This window comes from Bos taurus, chromosome 9 (assembly GCF_002263795.3).
Source record: "Bos taurus isolate L1 Dominette 01449 registration number 42190680 breed Hereford chromosome 9, ARS-UCD2.0, whole genome shotgun sequence".
Lineage (NCBI taxonomy): Eukaryota > Metazoa > Chordata > Mammalia > Artiodactyla > Bovidae > Bos > Bos taurus.
The window spans coordinates 82,119,405-82,145,822 of NC_037336.1; the positions used below are offsets into that span (position 1 = coordinate 82,119,405).

The window sequence follows — 26,418 nt, forward strand, 5'->3', positions numbered from 1 at the left end:
TTCAGCTTTGAAAAACAAAACTTAAAGGATACAACAATAAATTGAACTCTGGTAGGAACGTAAACCTGAGGTTAACACCCTCAGGCAAGGGCGTACACAGCAGGGTCAGTGCCACGACGGATGACCTATAGGTCTTCTGTTGGTGATGTGTTGGTTGGTGGTCTGATTCTCCCTAGTTTGAGGGCTCAAAGAGACAGGAGGGTAGAGTTGGGTGAGCTCAGGGCTTCCTTTGAGTTCTGGGCTGAAGTAGAGATATTACCAGAGTGGAGGTTCTCTTGCATTTTGTCAAATGTTTTATTCTTGCAGTCAGTCTTCCACTGCCTTAAGACAGTTGTCACCTGTCTCTCCTGTATCTCCCCTCACACCCAGGCACATCCACTTTAGTCATAAATTCTACTACTTTATTTAAACACGCACAAACAAACCTTGTCTTATTGTTCCATCATCCACACATTGGGTGTTGACACATGTATTTTGGGGTAGCTCTTTATGTACTTGTGTCTTTGAGCCTACTCCTACGTGTGAGAGAACTTTTAAGTGCATTTTTAAAAAACAAAATTCAGCTAGGTAAATTTACACTTCTAATTGGCTTTATTCAACAATTTATGAAGTGGACAGCATCCCATTTAGTAAATAGAAAGCAGCTTCAAGGAACTGTACAAAATGGAAGGCTTTTTTAGAAACTGGAGGGAAAGGAAGGAGCTGATAACAAGGAAGTTATTAGCCAAAGAAAAGAAAGGATTGTTTCAGGCCAGGTCATCTTATTTTATGGGGAAGGGAATGTAAGAGTCTTCTTATATAGATTCCCTCACGAGTGCTGACCAGGAAATTTCAGACTAATGGTTTATTCCACTCCTGGGAGAGGGTGAAACTGCAGTTGGGTTAGGTATTAAGTCTTGGTGGGGTTTAGCCCAAGTGACTTCATTTTGGGTTTGTTGTTTCTTTTTAATAGCATTTTATAATTGAATCCAAGAGATTATCCATTGTTTACAACTATGTCTTCATTATCATGAAAAACGAATGGCATTTTTTATGGTTGTATGATATCTATGGGATCATATATCTTATTTGGATTTTGAACAGAAAGGTTTTTGTTGTGTTTTTTTTTTCTTGAAATGTTGACATTCACACTTCAAGTTTTCCCTTAGATTTATTCTTATGTTTCCAAAAGTATAATCCTGGATTTTATGCCTTTAAAAGATTTGAGAATGGTAGAAAGTATTGGTGAAGATTCAAGAAGTTAGATATAACCAAAGAAACAAATATGTTTACCCTCACACAGCATCCTCATCTACTGCCCTGTCCCCTCCCGAGTCCGCTCAACCCTAGTCACACACACAAGCACACACAAACACACAAGCATGCACACAAAGCATGAATCAACATTATGACAGGTGTATGCCATATTCTTCATATATTCAAGGATGATGAAATCAAGATTGAGGGGATTATAAATTCCAAAATGTCACCTCTTAGATCTTTAAAAAGATATTACTCGGATAAATGATATCACATGAGGTTGCCAAAATGTGTTTTAGTCTGTATGCTTTCGTCACTTGAATGCCAATTTGATTACTTGGGAGCTCTACTTGATCCCTATATATAACTTGTATATGTAAAGAAGGTGTTCAGATAGCATACATTTTGCCTACATCAACTTCATTTTGGATATTCTGTTTTTTACATAGCATGTCTCAGCGTCTACTACAGTAGATAACTTACTTCTGAAGCCTCTACCCTATTTCTCTTTGCTTATGAGGAGAGGTCTAATGAGCTGAAGACAGAAAAGCAGGCATTCCACTTAACAACATGGAGTGCCTTGATAATTTTGACAGGACCAGTTTGGGTGGAGTGAGGTTAAAATCCAAATAGAAGTGACTTAAGTCCTGAATGAATCTGGAGGATGTGAACTATTCATATGAAAATTTTGTAAAGAAGACAAAATGGGTCCTAGGTGGCAGGAAATGCAGATTCAACATAGGGTGTGAGTGAGTGTGTGTGTGTGTGTGTGTGTGTGTGTGTGAGACAGAGAGAGAGAGAGAGAGAGATTGAGATTAAGGATGGCTAACCCTTCTACCCGGAGAAGGCAATGGCACCCCACTCCAGTACTCTTGCCTGGAAAATCCCAGGGACGGGGGAGCCTGGTGGGCTGCCGTCTATGGGGTTGCACAGAGTCGGACACGACTGAAGCGACTTAGCAGCAGCAGCAGCAGCATCAACCCTTCTACCATGGAAAAGAAATGCAAAAAAGCAAAATGGCTGTCTGGGGAGGCCTTACAAATAGCTCTGAAAAGAAGAGAAGCGAAAAGCAAAGGAGAAAAGGAAAGATATAAACATCTTAATGCAGAGTTCCAAAGAATAGCAAGAAGAGATTAGAAAGCCTTCTTCAGCGATCAATGCAAAGAAATAGAGGAAAACAACAGAATGGGAAAGACTAGAGATCTCTTCAAGAAAATCAGAGATACCAAAGGAAAATTTCATGCAAAGATGGGCTCGATAAACAACAGAAATGGTATGGACCTAACAGAAGCAGAAGATATTAAGAAGAGATGGCAATAATACACAGAAGAACTATACAAAAAAGATCTTCATGACCCAGATAATCATGATGGTGTGATCACTGACCTAGAGCCAGACATCCTGGAATGTGAAGTCAAGTGGGCCTTAGAAAGCATCACTATGAACAAAGCTAGTGGAGGTGATGGAATTCCAGTTGAGCTATTCCAAATCCTGAAAGATGATGCTGTGAAAGTGCTGCACTCAATATGCCAGCAAATGTGGAAAACTCAGCAGTGGCCACAGAACTGGAAAAGGTCACTTTTCATTTCAATCCCAAAGAAAGGCAATGCCAAAGAGTGCTCAAACTACCACACAATTGCATTCATCGCACATGCTAGTAAAGTAATGCTCAAAATTCTCCAAGCCAGGCTTCAGCAATACATGAACCGTGAACTTCCAGATGTTCAAGCTGGTTTTAGAAAAGGCAGAGGAACCAGAGATCAAATTGCCAACATCCACTGGATCATGGAAAAAGCAAGAGTGTTCCAGAAAAACATCTCTTTCTGCTTTATTGACTATGCCAAAGCCTTTGACTGTGTGGAGTACAATAAACTGTGGGAAATTATGAAAGAGATGGGAATACCAGACCACCTGACCTGCCTCTTGAGAAACCTATGTGCAGGTCAGGAAGCAACAGTTAGAAGTGGACATGGAACAACAGACTGGTTCCAAATAGGAAAAGGAGTACGTCAAGGCTGTATATTGTCACCCTGCTTATTTAACTTTTGTTCAGAGTACATCATGAGAAACGCTGGACTGGAAGAAACACAAGCTGGAATCAAGATTGCCGGGAGAAATATCAATCACCTCAGATATGCAGATGACACCACCCTTATGGCAGAAAGTGAAGAGGAACTAAAAAGCCTCTTGATGAAAGTCAAAGTGGAGAGTGAAAAAGTTGGCTTAAACCTCAACATTCAGAAAACAAAGATCATGGCATCCGGTCCCATCACTTCCTGGGAAATGGATGGGGAAACAGTGGAAACAGTGTCAGACTTTATTTTTCTGGGCTCCAAAATCACTGCAGATGGTGACTGCAGCCATGAAATTAAAAGACGCTTACTCCTTGGAAGGAAAGTTATGACCAACCTAGATAGCATATTGAAAAGCAGAGATATTACTTTGCCAACAAAGGTCCATCTAGTCAAGGCTATGGTTTTTCCTGTGGTCATGTATGGATGTGAGAGTTGGACTGTGAAGAAGGCTGAGTGCCGAAGAATTGATGCTTTTGAATTGTGGTGTTAGAGAGGACTCTTGAGAGTCCCTTGGACTGCAAGGAGATCCAACCAGTCCATTCTGAAGGAGATCAGCCCTGGGATTTCTTTGGAAGGAATGATGCTAAAGCTGAAACTCCAGTTCTTTGGCCACCTCATGGGAAGAGTTGACTCATTGGGAAAGACTCTGATGCTGGGAGGGACTGGGGGCAGGAGGAGAAGGGGACGACAGAGGATGAGATGGCTGGATTGCATCACCGACTCAATGGACGTGAGTCTGAGTGAACTCCAGGAGTTGGTGATGGACAGGGAGGCCTGGCGTGCTGCGATTCATGGGGTCGCAAAGAATTGGACACGACTGAGCAACTGATCTGATCTGATCTGAACCCTTCTACATTTGCATTCTGAACCTATCAGCACAAGTATTGTTTAGAAATCTTTGGGAAGTATTGGCCCTTCATAGGAAAGGGGGTCACTTCTCATTTTAAAAAAAGGGGGAAGCAGATAACATGGCAGATGCAGGGAACTTACTGATTTAGAGGTGGGAAGATGAAGGAAATCTAGTCTGATGATTTTTAGTTTTTTAGATGAAGTGTGAGCTAGAGTTAAATGATACTAAGACAGGCGGGGAAATTTACTTAGGTTTGGGGAGTGAGACGGCGGCGGTAATTGTTGCCTTGGGCTCTGGGAAGCACTTTATTAGGGAATGTAGTGCCTTTGCCAGCACTTGGACATTTGAGGTTTGAAGTCAAACATTTAAAGTAAAATCAGTCTGTTGAGTGATTTTCTCCAGCTGTATTCATGTGCAGCTGCTCTGGTCCAGAGAAGGCAAGTGATTGAGCTGATCCATGCTTCGGTTTTGCCAGGAGTGAGAGAAGCAAGGGAGATGAGGTTGTTTGTAATGATTATAATGATGGACCTCAGACTCAAATTTAGACAGCTTCATCAGAAATATTTTAAAACCTCAATCGTGCAAGTACACGTCCATATTAAGAACTCAGGCTTAAAATCAGACCATCTGGGTTCAAATTCCATTTCTACTATTTACAAACTATGACCTTGAACAAGTTATCTAAGTTTTTCCTAGGTTCATTTATTTGTAAAGTGGGGATAATATTGGCACCGAACTCAGAATTATTGTTTGGTTTTGAATTTATATATAGAAAGAGTTTAGGAGAGTACTTGGTATAAATTGCGCATTCAAATAATAGGCCATTACTGTAATTAATGTCACATATCCTCACCTAGTGTATTAAGTTTTCCTGTGTATAGCAATTGGGCTTCCCAAGTGTCACAATGGTGAAGAATCTACCTGCCAATGCAAGAGACGCAAGGGACGCAGGTTTGATCTCTGTGTCGGGAAGATACCCTGCAGTGGGAAATGGCAACCCACTCCAGTATTCTTGCCTGGGAAATTCCATAGATAAAGGAGCCTGGCAGGCTACAGTCCATGGAATTGCAAGGAGTCAGACACAACTGAGCACACGTGTACACGTGTACCACGAAGAAGAAATATTTCTCTTTCTGTGATTGTCTTAGCCAGAGCATTATATTCTCACACACATTTATATTTTACTTTTATATTTTTAATTAGCTAACTCACCTATAATGCTTTTCTCTTATATATGTTACTCAGTCATATCTGGCTTTTTGCGACCCCATGGACTGTAGCCCACCAGGCTCCTCTGTCTGTAGAATTTTCCAGGCCAAGAATACTGGAGTGGGGTGCCATTTCCTTCTCCAGGGGATCTTCCCAACCCAGGGATCAAACCTATGTCTCCTACATTGGCAGGGAATTCTTTACCACTGCACCACTTGGGAAGCTTTTTCTCTTATAAGCCTTTATAATTAAAATTGGAATGGAATGATAAATAGCAAACCCCACAAAATCCAGTTTCAAACATTAAATTAGATAGATAAGTAACAAGAAAGTGTGTGTTGGTTTTTGAATATCCAGCATCCCATCTTATCATTTTTTAATGAAAAAAATGAGACCACTCTAATGAGAACAAATGGGTTCAACAGATATCTTCCCCAGAGCAGTCTTTGCCTAGAAATCAGTATCATATTGGTGTTATTTGTAAATTGCTATTGGTTCATTATATTATATACTGGGCAAGTGTTGTGGCCCAACAGTTTTTGTCTTCTCTTCATTGGTGCACAGTCTTATTTGCATTTACCTTCCTGTGGCTTGTGAGAACACATTATGAATAATAATAGCTAGAAGCATATGCTACTTATTAACCATACTGGTTTAATATTTCATCAAAGTCCATAAAATATAGAGTCATATGTTGTCCAAACTGGAACACTTAAGGATACTGGGACACTTTAATATATGTGACAGCAGGTATAATACAGGACTGTCCCAAGTTTTGAAGGATAATTAAAAAATTAGGTAATGGAGATCTAATGCACAATACAGTGATTTATAGACACCGATACTGTATAGTAAGTGCCTCCCAGGTGGCTCGGTAAAGTGTCTGCCTGCAGTGCGGGAGACCCAGATTTGATCTCTGGGTTGGGAAGATCCCCTGGAGAAGGAAATGGCAACCCACTCCAGTACTCTTGCCTGGAAAATTCCATGGACAGAGGAGCCTGGTAGGCTATAGTCCATGAGGTCAGACATGACATGATGAGCGACTTCACTTTCACTGTAGGATAAATTTGAAAGTTGCTGAGACTAGACTTTAAATGTTCTTACCACAAAAAGAGGAAATGATGATTGTGTGATGTGATGATGGTGTTAGATAATGGTATAGCAGTAATCATATTGCAGTATACAAATACATCAAACCGACACGCTGTACACCTTAAACTTATACAGTGTTGTATGTTACTTGTGTCATGGTCCAGGTGCGGGTTGGAAGAGACTTTCCAGGCATGAGACAGAAGGAGAGGGAAATAAAGCTTATTAGAATGGGAGATGCTGTTAGAACAGTGGGCCAGCGAGAACCGACATTGAGTGGGGGTCCTTAGTCCACTTTTATACCCAGGGTACAAGGAGTGGGACAGGGGTCTTGTAGATCATTTGCTGATTGGATGAGGCATGTATACTGGGTCGGGGAAGAGTAAGACAAATACTTTCTCCTTATGGGGCAGGAGGGGAGACAGTTTATACTGCTCAGGAAGACCTGAAATCCATTAATAGTTACAACATGGTAGGAGGGAGGGCCATAAGGGTCTGGTTTTTCCATTCCTGCATTCCAAGAACCTCCTTGGTTTTATCTGCTCTTTCATCCTTGAGACACCACAAATTGTATCTCAATTAAAATTTTTTAATTTTAAAATTTAAATATATAAAATAAAATTTAAACTATGGAAAACCTTGACTTGTACAAATATAAAAAGAGCATTCAGTAGATAATAAGAGAATGGATAAGAAGTTCTAGCAGGTTCCAAGGAGAATACTAAATATTAGTCTTTATAGTTAAGTAAGGCATGCTGAAATGAATTAACAATGGATGCAAAGCTGACAGACTGGTCAGTATCCATCAGGACAATAATCAGTTGCATTCGAGTGGACACAATTTGCATTTCTGTGGACAAAAATATCATTTGCATTACTATCGGTTTTCTTCATTTTGTGGAGTTTAAAATAGCTTAAAGATAATCACAGCTACACAGGTGTATCACTCACTAATTTCTGGCCCACATCAAAGGCCTTCACAGTTTTCCCTGATGCGAGCAGGCTAGGCACCTGCTTAGTTATATGTCATATATTCTTGCTGTTGTTTGCATCACATGATCTGGACTTAACTCCTAATTGCTGCTTTGGTGGATTTTTTGATTTTTCATTTATTCTTAGACTCCTGTGTTGGTTCCCTCTTAAAATGAGGATTTTTAGTAACAAAATTTGAATTTTATTTTACAGTTTGTCAAGTTGTACAATGTTAAGTTCTACTCCTTTTTCATATTTGAGATTGGCCAGAACCTAAACTGTTGTTATTTTGGGGGGGAAATGCTACTTTTATTCTGTTTTGGTTGCCTCCTCTGGGAGGACTGGAAGCATTTTGGCAGGAGGAACTGAGCAATCTGCAGCTGTTCAAATACTTTGAGCCTTTGGATTGATTGTGGATTTTGCTTTAAAACCCTCCCCCCACTTTAAAAAAAAAAAAGAGTGAAAGAAAACCCAACAATCAATTGCATCTACTACTTAAAAAAAAAAAAAAAAACTGTTGTTTGGTAAGCTGCAATTTTACTTTTGTAACCAGAGGCTGTGTTTATTTTCAGCTTTGGCAGTTCTGCCTAATGAATCAACTGGTATTGAATTCACAAGGGGAGGTGCCGTTTCCCGCCCTCCATCTGTTTGCCAAATGTGTGTGTTCCCTCACCTCGTGGTGGTGGCTTCAACTAAAAAGAGCCATTAGCAAGGGGGTGTTCTCACTGATTCCTCAGTCCTCTGTCTGACTGCTTGCTGGTATTTTTCCCTTGTGGTTCCATAGAGGTTGTTTGCCAAAGCACCACACTTGTGATTCTAGAGAAAGTGTGTGTTTGTTTGTTGTTTAGGTATAAGTTTGGCTCTGCATTACTTATAGTTTTAGTTTGATTCTTGAGCCTTGGTTTGGTCCTTCACGATGGGGTGTCCGTCTCTAAGCGGTAGTGTTGCCATGGGGATTGAAATTACTCCAAAGAGGAGACAAGAGCTCGAGTGAATCCTAGTAGGCTGTCTTAAAAACTGGGAGCCTGTGATGAATTTCTTTGGATTGTACTCTATTTTCAGCAAATCCTTCTTTAATTCTTTTTCTTCCCTTTTCTTTTAAAATTCTTATTGGTAATAGGGAGGAAGCTGTTTTATTAGCAAAATTTGGAGGTATCTTTTTCATGTTTTACTTTCATTTGTATTAGGAGTCTTTTAGGTCAGTACTTCTTGAATGTGCTTATTAATCACTTGAGATTTTGATGAGATGAAGATTCTGATCCAGTCAAATTAGAAATCTGAGATTTTGCATTTCAATTCAGCACAGGCCACACTATGAACAGTAAAAAAAAAACCTCAGGGCACATAACTTTGGTACCTTTTCCATGGTCTTTGGAATAATTTAGATAGTCAAAGGGTAGAATGATTTGGTTGGTATTTAGTACCAAGGTGTTTGGAGATATTTGCCTTCACACTGGTATCAGGAACCAGGTAAAGGAGTCAGACAACTTTCTAACTCTTCCCAAGACAGACCTTCACATTGAACATATGTTATTTTGTTTGAGATTTTGAAATTTCTAGGACATTTTACATATCCAATTTCAAATCTAAACTTGAAATTTTTTCCAAAGTAAAGTATGAGTTATTTGGGAGTTTTATTACTTGTGTACAAAAACACTGATTATGTTCTTTTTCCAGTGACATGCCTCACTTCTTGATATATTACTTAGGCTTTAAAAATAATTTCCCTGACATTTGATTGTATGACTATTTTAATATCACTGTCTCTTGTGTACTGTGCGATTTTATTTAGCCTACTAAACAGTTTTATAAGAACTGAGTGTTATCTAAGAAGTCTTTTGAGTACTATTAAATGTTATTACTCTATTCTGACCTAGATAATGAACAGTAAACTATTTTAAATAAGGCCACTGACCCACTGAAGAACTGTTCACCACATACACACACAAAGAAGGAACCTAATTTAAGCTGTGCATTGATCTGTATTACCCTCACCTTATTCCCCCAAACTTCTAATTAGTTTTGGAAGTTACTGAAAAAGACAAGGTACAAAAACTTGCTTTTAAAGCAAAGGATAAGGATCATGAAAAAAAAACAGTTCAATACTTATAAAAAATACTGGCTAACTGGAGGAGGCTGAAAGAAGAGTATGAAATTAAAATGGCAAAAGAGAAATCCATATGTAAGGAGAGTGAAGAATCTAGATGTTCATGAAGAGCATGTCAGGGAAGAGAAACAACTTTTTCTCCACTCTCTTAGGTTCAGTTATTGGGGCCTATGAATTAAGATGACAAAGGACAAATTTGCAGGAGAAAAGAGTTTATTTATGAATGCAATCTGCATACAGTGATGAGTAACTCAAAAAAGTGGTTAGAATTTAGGGCTTATATACCCAATGCAGTAGGGGAAAAGAACTGGGTAGAGAAAGGCTCTTATGAGAAGACCCAGTAGGTTTCTTTAGGAAACACACGTGTTTCTTGAGGAGAACAAACATGAGATAAGAACGTTTGTGATAATATTTGTTTGTGCAGGTGTGAGTGTTTTTTTCTGTTATTTTCATAGCCCTGAGACTCTTGGAGAGCCTTGTTTCCCAGAAGATACTACTTTAAGCCAGATAAAGGAAGCTCTGACAAAGCTTCTTGCTCCATTTGTTGATTCTCAGATGTCTTCAACTTAAGATAATCTTTGTGCTAATCTTTGTACTCTAAGGGTGTGAGGTCTGAGTGAATCCCCACAGGAGAAGAGGGCACATTTACAGTGAAGAAGGAAAGACTTGAGGCTAAAGAGGAGGAAGACTCAGTGGATTGTGTGATGGAGGTGTTATTCACAGTTCTCCTCATTTCCCTCTTTGGAAATTTGATTAGCACTCCTAAAGTTAAACGACTCTTCAGAGCACTTCTGCTCTCAGAGAATTTATTCTGAATGAGAATCTACATCAGCCGGACACAGGTAGTTATTTTGGAGCCTACACCTGTCTGGCCGCCTCAAGCCTGAGGCTCCAGGGTCCATGACAGTCACATTTTATACCTAGGTTTTAATCTTTAGCTGTAATTCTTTTTGAAACAGATAAAGCATATTTATTCATCTATACTGTCATGATATAATTGCTCAAACAAAAATCTAATGTTGTTTCATATAAGTATTAGGTTGGCCAAAGTGTTCATTCGGGTTTCCATAAGATGTTACAGAAAAACCCAGATGAGCTTTTTGGCCAGAACAATAATAACTGGGCCACATAATAACTGGAAAAACCCAAACAAGCTTTTTGGCCAAAACATTAATAAGCCTAAGTGATCCATCAAGGGGATAATTTTGTATGTATTCTTAAAAATTTGAATAAGAATTCACTTTGCATATTTTCTGTGTGGCAATTACTATTTTATACAGTCTTTTATTTAAATGTATTATTTTTTTTTTCCTAGTCATCAAACACAGACAACCTGTTGGGATCATCCTAAAATGACCGAACTCTTTCAATCCCTTGGTGAGTATTATTTTAGTTAATAGTAATTAATTGTCTTCAACAACTGAGAATTGTATTTCTTAAATGGATTCTAGTCACCAGTTTTCCTTACATGGCATATTATGTTTACAGGACCAAGTCACAGGCATGTAAAAGCAGTTGAATTTCTAAGGGCAAAGCAGTAAACAGATTTTACTTTTCTTAAGAGAACGTATGGCTCACAATAGCATGAACTCAAGAAGGCTGATTTTAAAAGAAGTATAATTGGTTTCACCTCCCTCATATTGTATCATCTTAAGCTTCAGCTTTGTGTGAAAACAAAAACAATAGAGTACAGCAGCCTGTAATCCACTGCTTCATATTTACTTTTTGCTCACTGTTTATTTATTAAATATTATTAAATTAGCTTGTCTAATTTCATTTTGTCTAAGTGATCATTAAAAGCTAAATTCACTTTAATAAAAATGCATGAGAACCCGTGAGATGAGAATCCTAACATTGTAGATTTCCAGTAGAATATGGCTGTGAGCTGATTATTATTACTGCTTCTCGTAGGTCATTCCAATGGCTTTGAAAGAATTTTCTTAGAGGGGATCTAAAGTGCCATTGGAGAAGGCGAGTGGCACCCCAAGGCGCTCATTCGCACTGCCATTTCAGCAAGGAGGGGGCACTCCTTTTATCTCTTTATATACCAGGCTTCTGTGTGAGCTTTCTCTTGGATGAGTGAGGACAGTTACAAAGGTTGAACGAACAAAAGACAAACCACTGGATTGTTTTAGTTTGTAAAATGAGCACGCCAGTGTTAAGAATTAGAGACTAACTCTTCTAATCTCTCTTATGGATACTCTATCTTTAGAAGACAAAGATAGAAGTTCCAGTGTCTTTTTTTCTCAATTTGATGCTAAATCTTTCAGGTTTTTTTAATTAAGATAATAGATAACATTACATTAGTTTCAGGTGTACAACATAATGATTTGATATTTTTATATATTGTGAAATGATCACCATGTAGGTCTAGCTAACATCCATCATCAAACATAGTTACATAATTCTTTTTCTTGTGATGAGAATTTATAAGATCTGTTCATTTGGCAACTTTTGAATAGGCCATATGGTATTATTAACTGGAGTTAATCTATTATTTCTAAAGGTTTGAATATTGATTATTGTATAATTTTAACCAGATGGATTAAAGGGTGGAAGAAGCAAATAGAGCAGGACAGAAGGAGTATAGAAATAAGACTAGCTTTGCGAGTAGTGAGATGGACAGCCTAGGTGGCAGAAAACTGATTGTCCTTGTGGGGAAATGCCCTGGAAGAGAATCCCTCTTAGCAGTAGAGAAGGCAGCCTATGGTGTGATGAACATTTAATTATTTCCTTATAAACGCTGTGGATTTTAGGAAAAGACCTTTTCATGTGAAAAGACATAGTAATTTTCCATCATTGAAGGGAACAGGTATATTCTTGCCATTCAATGTAAGTTAGACAATCCTAAGCACGCTTTTTGAATGTTCCATTTTCCATTTCAGCTGACCTGAATAACGTACGTTTCTCTGCCTACCGTACAGCCATCAAAATCCGAAGACTCCAAAAAGCACTATGTTGTGAGTTTATTCTGCCAGAGTGAATCACTCTGCTGTTTGGATTGCCTTTCTTGTTTTTTTTTTTTTTTTTTTTTTAAGACAAAGATAAATGAAGAGGGTGATGTGTTTGTTGAGTTAATCTGATTTTCAGTGTACCTCACTCAAGGAGTTGGCTGTGTTTCTGTGAATGCTCTATTATTCGCCCCATCAGCAAGCATGAAGTAGTAAAACAAATGAACATATGCCATTCTCAGTTGGAGAACAAAATTAACCAAAATACAGGAGTCACATAAAAAGCTTTTTCAAAAATTATGCTGCCACCCAATTTAAAAGGATTAAATCAAGGAATTGAAGTAGTAGATCATTGCCTTTTTAGTACTTTGTATTCATCTGTAGGATTCATTTGGAGCATAGGATTTGAAACAGTTTAATTCAGAGCAATCATATAATAAAGAAATACTGAAAAATTATATTCCTGATCCAAATTTGAATTGACCATTGTTGTTCTTCAATCACTAAGTCCTGCCTGACTCTTTGTAACCCCAGGACTGCAGCACGCCAGGCTTCCCTGTCCTTCACCATCTCCAAGAGTTTGTTCATTGAGTCAGGGATGAGATCGTTAGATAGCATGCTATCTAGCATCAGTGATGCTATCTAATGATCTCATCCCTGCCACCCACTTCTTTTGCCTTCAGTCTTTACCAGCATCAGGGTCTTTTCCAGTGAGTCAGCTCTTCACATCAGGTGGCCAAAGTATTGGAGCTTCAGCTTTAGTCCTTCCCATGAATATTCAGGGTTGATTTCCTTTAGGATTGACTGGTTTGATCTCCTTTTGTCCAAGGGGCTCTCAAGAGTCTTCTCCAGCACCACAATTTTGTGTTCATTTAAAGCTCTGTGTTCATGTAACACAGTGTCTTGAAACATTTAATATTATCAATATGAACTTTAACCTGTAGAGACTATGTTCATAATGGTAATCTATGATAATTTGGGGTTTCCCTTATAGCTCAGTTGGTAAAGAATCTGCCTGCAGTGCAGGAGACCTGGGTTCGATCCCTGAGTTGGGAAGATCCCCTGGAGAAGGAAATGGCAACCCACTCCAGTATCCTTGTCTGGAAAATCTCATGGACAGAGAAGCCTGGTGGGCTGCAATCCATGGGGTCGCAAAAAGTCAGCCATGACTGAGTGACTAACACACACACATGATAGTTTTACTAAAGGCTTATTCCTTTTCCCATAACCCAGATTTAAGTATCAATATGAATGCTTTGCAACAGAGTATAGATTCATGCTATCTGCATTCTATCTGTAGCTTCTATTCTATAGCTTTAATGATTGAGTCTACTCAAAGAACTTTTAGGCCTTATCAGGTAGTTAATATGCAAAGTGACATGTGCCTTTATGTTTATAACAGCATAACTTGAATAATGCCAAATATTCTTTTTGCTACCTTTTGTTAACAGTTGTTGTATGTCTAGGCCATTCAGTGAAGCTTTGCAGGTTACCCTTAGAAATGATATATTACAGTTAAAAATCTGCTAGGTCAGTAGAAATGAAAAGTACAGTTTAAGCTGGTTATGTGAGGAGAGTTGAGGAAAGAGATGTGTAGAACCATTCTAAGAAAATATAGCAAGGCAAAGCTTTAGAATAAGAAACACTTAAGCTATGTTTGGGCTTCCCTGGTGGCTCAGCTGGTAAAGAATGCACCTGCCAATGCAGGATATGCAAGAGATGTAGTTTCAGTCCCTGGGTTGGGAAGATCTCCTGGAGAAGAGAATGGCAATGCAGTCCAGTATTCTTGCCTAGAAAATCCCATGAACAGAGGAGTCTGGCGAGCTACAGTCCATGGGTCACAAAGAGTTGGACCCAACTGAGCGACTAATGTGGTGGAAGCTACATGTGGAAGAGCTATCTGAAGGGCTGAAAAAACCTCCAAGTGACGCGATAGGCAAGAGGCTGACATGGTCTGGAAGCCCATCATCCTGAGCGCCAAAGATGATTGGCAGATTGTAGCAGTCACAGCAAGGATGGCAGAATGACCAGTTCCCAAATAGAAAGCCTGCGCACTCTGGCTGGTGATCTGTATGTTCAGCCGGAAGGGAATAGGAAGTGAATTGGGAGCACACAGAAGGAATTTTAGGGAGCTCAGTCGGGCCAGGGTGCCAACAGTTTTGAAAGAGGCTCAGCTGCATGTCTGGTGTCCAGCTGACAGACCTAGAAGGACTTCTCAGGCCGGATGAGCTGTAGAATGAGGACAGATGACTCAGCCACAACATTGCAAGTGGATTCTTTACCAGCTGAGCCATATGGGAAGCCCAAGAATACTGGAGTGGGCAGCCTTTCCCTTCTCCAGGGGATCTTTCCAACCCAGGGATTGAACCCAGGTCTCCCACATTGCAGGTGGATTCTTTACCAGCTGAGCCATATGGGAAGCCCAAGAATACTGGAGTGGGCAGCCTTTCCCTTCTCCAGGTGATCTTCCCAACCCAGGAACTGAACCAGGGTCTCCTGCATTGCAGGCGGATTCTTTACCAACTGAGCTATCAGGGAACCCTCTCCATTGACAGGAGATGGCTTTGTATCACTGTGAACACAGGTACAGTTCTCAGTAATACTTGTGGGCAGATAAACAGATTAAACACATTTACTTGTTTAATTCTGTGGGTTCTCTGAGTCTTAAGGAACAAACTCTCTCCTTCAACTCATCCCTTCAAACTGGAGAGGAGCAGAAGAGACATACCTCCCACCTCTAAACTAAACGACCTTTAGTGACACTCACTTAGAAATGGGCTGGGTTGTGTTTGATTGTGAACGTTCCAGGCGATGTCCTCAGGGCCACCTGGGCTCCACTTTCTCAGCTGTCTCTGCCCCATTGAGCTCCTAGTGGGGCCTTGGCGCCCCTGATCCAGCGCACCTGTTTATGATTAATCTCCTCCTTCCTCTCCCATCTTTTGTGTTTACTTGAAATGCCTTGACCCTTCCTCTGCAATCGTCTGCAACCCTTTATTCCCTTCCAATGCTGTTAAAATTTTACTTCTTTTGGAAACATTTACAAGCTAATCCCACCTGCCTCCAGCTTTTCCAGAACTTTATGATGGCCTGTAACGACTTTCTCTCCCATCAAGCGCCCGTCGCGTGCCTTTGTGTGGCAGATAATGTGAGGAGGATTGCGCTGTCTGCATCAACACCTGCTTTGAGTCAACAGTTGTCTCTCATTCTGTGTAAATCTCCGCCAGCATAGTGTCCTCACAAAGAGGGCATATTGTTGTTGCTACCATTGTTCTTTCATTTATTGGGCTCCAAGATTGGGCAGGGGATAAAACAATAGAGACTTGGTTCCCACACTCAAGGAATGTAAATTCAGACACAACCCCCCTGCTTACAACAGGTCTTGCTGCCCTCCGCATGGAACGGCTTTTACCTTGGCCAGTCTCTCCATCCTCCTCATTCATCATGGCCCACGGTAGACTCTTGCAGTTCTAGTGGATGCTGAAAGGGCAAGCTCTGTTTTCTGCTCCTCCTGCCTGAAGAGCTCATTCTTTCTTTTTAGGTCCTAGTTTAACTGTCACGCATCTCTAACCAGACTTTCTTGGCTACTCGGCTCCAAATTAGGTCACTCCTGATTTTGCATCTCATAGACTCAGTTCTTTCCTAATGTGACACTTGTTTGTTCTTCAAGCTCTCACAGTGTTATATTTGATGTTTGGATATTTTCTTTATAGACTGAGGTACTATAGAATGCTTTCTGTTTTGCGTAAGTTAGGAGATAGAGCCACTCATGGATGTATGTGTTCAGTTCAGTTCAGTTCAGTTGCTCAGTCGTGTCCGACTCTTTGCGACCCCATGAATCGCAGCATGCCAGGCCTCCCTGTCCATCACCAACTCCCAGAGTTCACTCAAACTCATGTCCATCGAATCGATGATGCCATCCAGCCCTCTCATCCTCTGTGTTAGGTGATATCTAAGATCAAAATACCAAGGGAACAGAGGAAAAGTAAGAGCTCAGGTCAAAGATGATGAAAGCTGAGCGTTGGAGGGGAGATGAGAACACAGATTTGTGAGGAGGAGGGAGAACTAAGGACTGGGAGATTTGGTACTTGATAGATTGCAGAGAGTGAAAAGAAAGTGTTAGGGTATCTTGGGAGTTACAGACTGATGATCTATGGACGGTAGTAACAGCCTTGTTCAGTCACTAATTCGTGTCATGTCTAACTCTTTGCAACTCCATGGACTGTAGCATGGCAGACTCCTCTGTCCTCCACTGTCTCCCAGAGTTTGCTCAAATTCATGTCTATTAAGTCAGTGATCTATCGAACCATCTCTGGATTTCTGTGTCATGAAAAGGCAAGACCTTTATTTGCATGTATTAAGGTGGAGATTCCTGGAAGAAGATAGTATAGCTCCGACTGGGAACAAAGCAGCAGGAATGTGGATTGGATATACAAGCAGGAGATGAGAAAGAGCATCTAGAGTCTTCCAGAGAGAAGTAATAACTGCAGTAATGAAAGTGAACGAGAGCATCAGACTTATAGAGGGAAAGGGCAGACATGAGACCTGGAGCACCACTGACACTTCTGAGATGTCTGGGGAAGAGGAGCCAGGAAGGGTGCTATGAAGGGACGGTTAAACATGTCAAGAGGAGGAGAGCCATAGAAGCCCAAGGTCAGATGCTAAGCAGTATGTGTTTTTGCAGAACCGAAGAAAGGTGATCCAATTCCATTCAACCCCCTTTGCTTCATTGTGGGTTTAAAGAAAAGCCTTAAAGTTGGTAGAAAATGATTCTTCTGTTTATTTCATTTGCTGCATGACTGAGCTGTCATTTGTCTCTCTTTGAAAAGAGAAAATCATCATTTTCTGTGATTTAAATGTAGTCTGTCGTTAAAGGTACCTAAATGTGACACACTTCAGGGAGATGTATTCCTGGCTTAGGCACTAAGGTAAAGTGTCAGAATAAATCACTGAAAATTGAAGACATGGTCGTCTGTGGGATGTGGCAAATCACTGTCACAGCTACAAAGTGTATCACAAAGGAGGCTTTTCTAGAAGAAATTCAAGGACAACCTGATCTAGGAAATGGTCTTTTTGGAATTTGGTCTTTTGTCACTTCATGCCATGTGGGAATGTAATAGCGGTGCTATGTTGCTGGCAGAATTAGTGCTGGAATTCAGAAAACTTAGAACATTTTGGCAGTATCTGAATATGTTTCTCTGTGTCTGTGTGGAATTATAGTTCTATGGCTCTGTCATTTATTAGGCACTTCTCTTTGTCAAGCACTCTGAAGAACAAATTTGAATTTTACTCCTGTCCTCTTCAAGGTTATAATTGAAAAATAGTGTACAGTGCCAAGAAATGGGGTAAAAATGACAATGAAAATTCTAGATGGTTCTTTATGTTTTTTTCTGACACCATCTAGAATGCATGTGACACTTACACAGGTTACTTTTGTGATTAGCTGACATTTTACTGTCTGAAGGAAATGGATTCATCTTTTATCTAGATGTGTGTGTTTTATATTCTCTCTTTCTCTCTGTTGAAAGAAATGACTTCTCTTTTGATTTAGAAATCATTTTAATCTGTACAATTTTACAGCAGTTCTTTTCCACTGTAGATAGCTTAGGAAAAAAAATAAATCATTCTATGGTGTTTCATAAATGTCTTTAAAAATTCAAAATTAGTGGTTATTCAATGGTTAAAAACAAAAATACAAAGGAAGCTATTTGTTTATTATATTAAACTGTCAGCACAGGTTATATTTTTAAGGGAACAATTTTGTATCATGCACAAAGAAAATTGTTATTTACATATTAAAAAAAAGTTTTCTAAAGCTTATTTTTTTAACGTTAAAAAGTTAAGTATGGTGATAGGGGAAGAATTTTATAATGCAGTAGTTTCCCTGAGCACACCTCAAGTTCACATGGGTTCTGTAACTTTCCAAACCTACAGGTTTAGATTTAGACAGCATCTCCATACTCAATAAATGTATAGATACGTGGTAGTTTGATATAACATGTTTTCCTGTTTTCAGTTAGCTAATGATTGGCTCAAAGTGAATTAAAAGAAAAGATTATGTAAAGTTCTTCTATTTGTCCAAACTGTTCTTCCTGGCCTTGGAGGGCCTCCCCTGGGCCGACATGGCCTGCCCTCTGTGTGTCTGCCTCGCAGTAACCATATGCCCCCCAGCGTGTGACCACACACCATCCATACTGCCATCATCATTTTTTGGAGCTGCCTAGACTTCTTTGAATTCTTGTCTTTTCTCAAGCAATTTTCTCTTCCTGGAATTCTTTCCTTGCTTTACATGAATCTCTTGTATCTTATCTATTGTTGAAGGTCCATTTCAAATCCCATCTTCCCAGGGAGCTTTTTCTAGGCTGCTTCTACTCCCCTAGCAGTAATAGCGCTCATAGAAATTGATGTCTTCTCTTAGGGCATTTTTAAAGTTATCAGAATGCTTATCCTCCTTCTCAGACTGGTGATCTTTGAGAGCAGGGCTCTTCTACTTTCTCCTCTGTGCCCACCCTGCATGCTCTAGCACCAGCCATGCCCATGTAGAGGTTCCGTCCATGAAGAGTAAGCAGTGGAAGCAAATACATGAAGAGTCATGGCTGGGTGTCCTGGCCCGTGAGCCTGTTTTCCCCCTACCTAGTTACAAGTTACACATTTGCCAAAGTGTCATGGAAAGCAAACCAGGTTGGGGCCAGATTTTGAGGGCCTTATAAATTAAGCTTGAGCTTCCCAGGTGGTGCTAGTGATAAAGAACCCATTTGCCAGGAGACATAAGAGACATGGGTTTGATACCTGGGTTGGGAAGATCTCCAGGAGGAGGGCACAGCAACCCACTCCAGTATTCTTGCCTGGAGAGTCCCATGGACAGAAGAGTCTTGCAGGCTACTGTCCATAGGATTGCAAAGAATTGGACAAACTGAAGCGACTTAGAACATAAATAAGGCTTGACTCAGTAGGCAGTAGAGAGCTATTATTTTTCTACAGAACCTGTTTTAGGAACTAAATATCTTCAGTGAACTTTGTATTTAATCATGTGCATGTGGAGAAACTAAGAATGATCAGTTTCACAGTGATATAAAGAATTAATAGGAGAGTGGTGAGTGGGCTGTTCTCAGGAGTTTGAAAAAGAGCAGTGTCATATTCTAGATGTTCTACCATAAGGAATAGAGCTTCCCAGGTGGTACTGTGGTGAAGAATCTGCCTGCCAATGCAGGAGATGCAAGAGACTCGGGTTAGATCTCTGGGTCGGGAAGATCTCTGTACTCTTACAGTTAGGAAATGGCAATCCATTCCAGTATTCTTGCCTAGAAAATGCCATTGGCAGAGAGGCCTGGTGGGCAACAGTCCATGGGGTCACAAAGAGTCAGATGCAACTGAGTGCACACACACACATACACACACACTCACACACACACACACACACACACCCCCACAAGGAATAGACTTAGAGATTTATGCTTTCCTACACTCAGAAGTACAAAGAGGCTGAAGAGAGGAAAACCAGAAAAATAAAATAGGAAAAACTAATATTCTATAGAGTGAAAAATGAGGTCATATTGAGACATGTCAAGAGTATAGATTCAAAAGTGTGAATGTAAGAGATGTGGATAAAAGAAGAGTTTAGAGATGTAAGAATGGAAATGCTATTTATTTTTTAAAAATTGAAATTAGTTAAAAGGATAGATTCTTAAATTGAAGAATCAAGCTAAAACTCAAGACTGGAAGTGACTTTGTTTCAATGTTGTTATGTAATGTAGTGACTGTACATATTCCTTTTTCTCACCTGATTAGTGGATCTCTTAGAGTTGAATACAACAAATGAAGTTTTCGAACAGCACAAACTGAACCAAAATGATCAGCTTCTTAGTGTTCCAGATGTCATTAACTGTCTGACAACAACTTATGATGGCCTTGAACAAATGCATAAGAATCTGGTCAACGTTCCTCTCTGTGTGGATATGTGTCTCAACTGGCTACTCAATGTATATGATACGTAAGTTTGCGTTCTTTTCATTAAAATGTAATCATTGGATGATATTTTTTGATGATGTAAAATATCTGAATTTTTGTAACTGGATTTTTAAGAAAGTACTTTCAAAGTACTTTTCCCAGTGGAAATATTTATGTTAATTGTTGAGAAGGAATGACTTTCCAAAAATTGAGTTCTTAACCAACAATGGAACAAAAAAGAATGTCCATCTATGATTTTAAGATCTTGCTTCAGTTTATAAAGATGGTCAAATTTGTAGTGTTTTTAGTCTCTATGCTGGAGGAAACCTAATGAAAAAAGTCTGATTTCCTTCCTCAATTTTTTATAGTATTTTTTCAAAAGAAAAAATTTAATATTTATTGTTTTGAGTTTACAGATTTATTGGTTCATAATAATCCACTCTGCATTTTTTTGTATGACTACTTAAGAGCAATTTGGATGGCAGTTAAAAGGATTTAATTTCTCTTTTGGTATTGGCTTTATTTATTGCCATTGTGGTTATGTGTATATATTGTGTTTTAAATAACTTATGCTTTAGGCCACTCTAATATCTGTAATTTAATTAGATACTCAGTGTTACAGAGAGAGCACTCCCTACTTCCAGCATGACTCATTTGCCATTAATTTGACTTTCTTGAATGTGACAATGCATTTGTGAAATAATCAATTCTAGAAAGCCCTGCTGTGGGCTGACATTTCTGAAACATTAGGAATTATTCATTCTTCTGGTAGGGGGTTAAAGTATGCAAAGATGAAATAAGAAAATTAGAACTTTTGTTTTTCTCTCAGACTCTGAAAGTTATTTTCCATTAATTAGCTATATGAAAATTTGTGCTTGTCCGTTTTTTATTTGATTTAGAGTGAAAGAAAATAGATGATAGTTCATAAATGCAAGCATCTGATTCTGTATAAGAAGTAAATGATAGTTACAATAGCTTTCAGGATGATTTAATTAAAATTTCATTTATTCTTCTGGTTAGAAAAATCTTTTATCATTCATTACTTACGAATATCATAACAAAGCCTTTTTTAATAATCAAATTGCCATTGTGTGGTTGAGAACTCTTAAGAAACTCACTGAAGAACAGATAGCATGAATCTCCATTACCATGATGAACATGGGCTTTGCTATCTCCTTGTCTAATACATTTTAATACATTTCATTTTTACTCCAATTTTTATACTTCTAGGATAAATCATGACTGTTAGCATTAATTCACTGTTAAGTTGGCCTTCAATTTTTTTAAACCTGTAAGAGACATTTTCTGTAGTAAATTCACTAAAATAACAGATCAATTAGGTGTTTTATCTACAAAGCTTATCACTTAATTTTATGTCCCAGAAAGTTATAGTTAAGAACTTCATTAGCTCTATGGAGTTTGGAAGAAGTGTGCATTTTGATCTATATTGTAAGGAAGAACTGGAGAAGATATTAAATTGCCCTCCTCTTTCGGCATTATCTGTGACTCTAACACACTATATTAGTCAGCTTGGGCTTCCGTAAGTATCACAGCACAGCCTAGGTAGCTTAAGCAACAGAAATTTATTTCTCACAGTCCTGGAGACTGAAAGTCCAAACTCACGATGTCAGCAGGGCTGATTTCTTCTGATGCCTCTTTCCTTGGCTTTTAGATGGCTGTCTTCTCCTTGTGTCCCACATGGTTTTGCTTCTGGGTATGTCTGTGTCCTAATGTTCTTTAAAAACTCTAATCATGGTGGATTAGAGCCCACCCTATATGCTTTATTTTAACTTAATTGCCAATTTTAAGACTCTCCATATTTAGTTGCATCTTCAGGTACTGGGAGTTAGGACTGAAACATATCAATTTTAGGGGAACGTAGCTCAGCCCATAACACATACATATGATGTCTTCACTGGACTGCCCACAGGGAACAGTGCCACTTAGTTGGGAAGGAAGCAGTGTGTGAAATGTTGTGATTCATATTCCAGGGAGTTAAATTTTGGCATATTATCACTTTCTACCATCAAATGTGAACACATGAGAAATGCAACACAGAGATAAGTGTTTCTTATTTAGAAAGACAGTATTTTGAAATTCTCCTTTTTAAAAGAAAAGAGCTTTTAGGATTTATCCCCTTTCCATGCCAAAGAGAGTCCTGGACTCTTGAGAATCCCTTGGACAGCAAGGAGATCAAATCAATCAATCCTAAATAAAACCAACCCTGAATATTCCCTGGAAGGACTGATAATTGAGACTGAAGCTCTAATACTTTGGCCACCTGATGTAAAGAGCTGACTCATGGGGAAAGACCCTGATGCTGGGAAAGATTGAAGGCAGGAAGAGAAGAGGGTGACAGAGGATGAGATGGTTGGATGGCATCACTGACTCAATGGGCATGAGTTTGAGCAAACTCCAGGAGACATTAAGGAAAGGGACATGACTTAGCAACTGAACAACAACAGCATGCCAAAGAAACTGCAACAACCATGCTGGGTTAGAGCAGTGGCCATTCAGTTGAGTTTTCCATTTTGAAGAGAAACGCCACTAATTCACCTAAGGAAACAGTTACTCCTCTGATGGTAGTCTCAGAGGGCCAGAGTTAATTACCCAAATTTCTGTAGCAACTATGACTTATTCATTTATCTAAATAAGAGATGTTGGGCTTCCTTTGTGGCTCAGCTGGTAAAAAATCCTCCTGCAATGCTGAAGACCTGGATTCAATCCCTGGATTGAGAAGATTCCCTGAGGAAGGGAAAGGCTACCCACTGCAGTATTCTGGCCTGGAGAATTCCATGGACTTTATAGTTCACGGGGTCACAAAAAGTCAGACATAAGTAAGTGACTTTCACTTCACTTCACACAAGAGTTATTAGCTGTTTTCAAGTCATTAGTTTCCTTTGAGAAACTGATAGAACTGTGATCTACAGCATTCAATGCACCAGGACATCATGGACCCCTAAAAAGTCTCTGAACTTGGAAATGGTATCATGACCAAACTCTTCTCTTCATTCAGTTAATCTGACATTCATCTATTAACTGTATATATATAACTGCATTGCTTTGTGTAACATGTTGCAACAAGACCTGGTATTTTCAGCTCTTGAAATATATTCAACCAGCTCTTGAAATAACAAATGATGCACACACAGGAGGTCCTAGAATTCTGGAAGCAGAAGGACTTCAAGGATCTTCCATTCTGTCCTCTTTTTACTGATTGAGAAACTGACCCAATGAGATAAGACAATTTATCCACAGCTACCTACTGTATATTAGTGGTAGATATGTAACTAATATCCAGGTTTTTTGACGATCACTTGATGTTTCCTACTATACTGCTATATCTAAGAAAAATGGGACTTTATAAATTATATTGTTTGCTGTTTCTTTCGGCTTTTAACATGTGCCACCTTCTAATATTCTGAATTGTCTGAAAAAAAATCTATTTTCTTTTGTTGTGGAGGATAAGAATTCAAATTTTTGGTACTGGTTGCTTTACAACTTGGCAACCACTTAATTTTTGGCATCTTAATTTTTCCAGATGAAAAACTGAGATAAAATTATCTGTTCTGCTTCTCATACATAAGTGATTGTGAAGGGCAAATGATATCGTATATTTAGAAAGTACCTTATAAACTATAAAGATAAGATTGATTCCATTTATGTGTTCACAGCCTCACTCAGTCTTGATCTTCCTGGGCTAAAAAGTCTTAATTCCACAATCTTCCTTTTAAATTTAATGGAAATTGAGTTCATTTAAATCAAGATTTAAAGCAGTAGTCTGGATTATTTGGTTTAAATATTTTTGTCCCTGCAGAAAATATTAATCTCATTTGATGCACTGTTAAGTCATTTTCCCCACTATCCAAGGTGGATATAATTTTATTTATAAAGTATAATACATATCTTTCTGGTTGAGTTAATTTCAGGAGAATTTATGAAAACTATCAGGGAACTAAATACTGAAATATAGGGTTATGTTACTCACTGAAAAATTTTATTGTCTCCCTATTCTCTTTCACATTCTGCAACATATTTAATATTAAAGCCCTCTCTCATCTGGGTCCATATAACCTCAGCAACATTATCAGTCATGTACCCTTGATGCAAGTTCTTGCTGTGCCTGATGAGTCTTGACTTTAGTGCTCATATCCCCTTTCCCTGTCCCCTTGTCTGGGCTTCTCCTATGATAATTCGCTTTCTCCTAGTCAGGGTAGTCCAGCTGCGTCATGTCTTCAATGTCTGATTTTAGACTTATCTTCTCTATCAAATATCGTGAGGCTAGTAACTACTTAGGCTAAACACCAATTTGTATTTGATTATTTCCATGCATAAGATCGGTCTTGTATTTCCTTGTGATTCTCTAGCTGTTTTCTTGTCTCACCTGTCCAGCTAGTCATGGGTAGGAATCGTGTCTTAAACTTATGGTATACAGAACGATGCTGGGATCTCAGTAAGCCTCCATAGTCATTGGTGGTGCAATGAATGGATGATTGACATTTTCAATAGTCTTCCTGATGATGATCCTTTGTTGTACTGTCACCATAGACTGGAGGTCAGCCTCCAATATGTATGAGTTTGATCTTTTTTTTTCCACTTAAGGGCTTACTTTGTTCTTAGCCACATTCATGTGCTAGTCCATTTGCACAGCCTTTTGTTATTTTCTGCAAGTCTGTTGTCCAGAGAATATAATTTCCTGAGTTTTGGAGGGTAAAAAACAGACACAGTCTTCTTTTCATGTGATAATTAGGAAAGACCTTAAAAATATGAAGTAGAAACACATTTCATAGCATGGCTCAGTTTAAGGCTAATTTGAAACCTGTGTTTCTATAATTGTGAGAAACTGGAATGTATATAGAGTAGATTTCTGCTTAAATGGGTATATTTATTTTAAAGTTTAAGTATTAGTTATTTCATACGTCAATTCTGAATGTTGTACACATACATAGTAAGGGTTAAGTATGTTTGTTGGGTATGATTTAATATAGATTATAAACTCTAGGCTGTCAGGGGACTTTTTTTTAAAGTTTTTTGCTGTGCCCTACAGTTTGCAGACTCCCCAACCAGGGATTGAATCTGGGTCCTCGTCTGTGAAAGTACACAGTCCTAACCACTGGACAGTCAAGGAATTTCCACAAGGGACTATTTGAAAATGCATTTTACTAATCCCTAAGCATGTTTTCCTTTTTATAAACTTATTTTATACTTTATATGTCATAGTGTGAATACAGAAACTTACTTGACTATTTATAATTTGAGAATGAAAGATATCAATTAGCATTAATAATAAAAATATCAATAAGCCAGAGTTAAGTCCAGTTTGACAATAAGACTACCTAAAATTAAATGAGACAAATATTTATATGTTTTTAAATGTTATGAATTACTACATTTTATGTACTCATATAATTATGTAAACATTTAGTTATAGGTTTTGAATGTGTTGTAATTGTGTATGGAAAATGTAAGAAAATTCACAATAAAAACTGAAATTGAAAACTAATCCTGTTTATATGAAATAGTAAAGATAGCAGTCTTTATATCTTTATTTTTTCGAGACTGTGTGTTATTTCACAGCAAGGATCATGTGTTATTAGTGTTTGTAGCTTCTGCATTTTCCTTTCCACAGCCCCAAGATCCAGTACAGCATGACATCTGATAAAGCAACTCATTTATTCTTTAACAAAAGAATAAATACAAATTTAACAAAATGTTTTAACTTTTGTTAAAATTCTTTAACAAAAAAATAAATAAAATCCGTGCTTTTAAACATAAAGTTATTTTTCTACTCAAAGTATATGTGAAATTGAAATGGTCTCTCTTTGGCATAATATGAAGGGTTAATTAAATAAATTTTGTATTTAATTGTAATTTGATACTTCCCCAAATAAAGATTGCACACCTGTGTGTTTAAGATCATTGACTATTATAACTGCAGTAGTAATTTATAGAAACCACATTGACAGAGCTAAAAAAAAACAA

At 38.5% G+C, this 26,418-nt stretch overlaps 1 protein-coding gene across 12 annotated transcripts in view; it reads left to right on the plus strand.

Annotated features, from left to right (window-relative positions):
• Window positions 1–26,418, plus strand: part of UTRN (utrophin) — a 556,684-nt gene that overhangs the window by 467,751 nt on the left and 62,515 nt on the right. For all 12 annotated transcript variants that reach the window (XM_010808643.4, XM_015472890.3, XM_010808642.4 and 9 more), the window contains 3 exons: window positions 10,857–10,918; window positions 12,427–12,501; window positions 20,278–20,479. In XM_010808643.4, coding sequence (XP_010806945.1) covers window positions 10,857–10,918; window positions 12,427–12,501; window positions 20,278–20,479 — 339 coding nt within the window. The remainder of the gene's footprint in view (window positions 1–10,856; window positions 10,919–12,426; window positions 12,502–20,277; window positions 20,480–26,418) is intronic.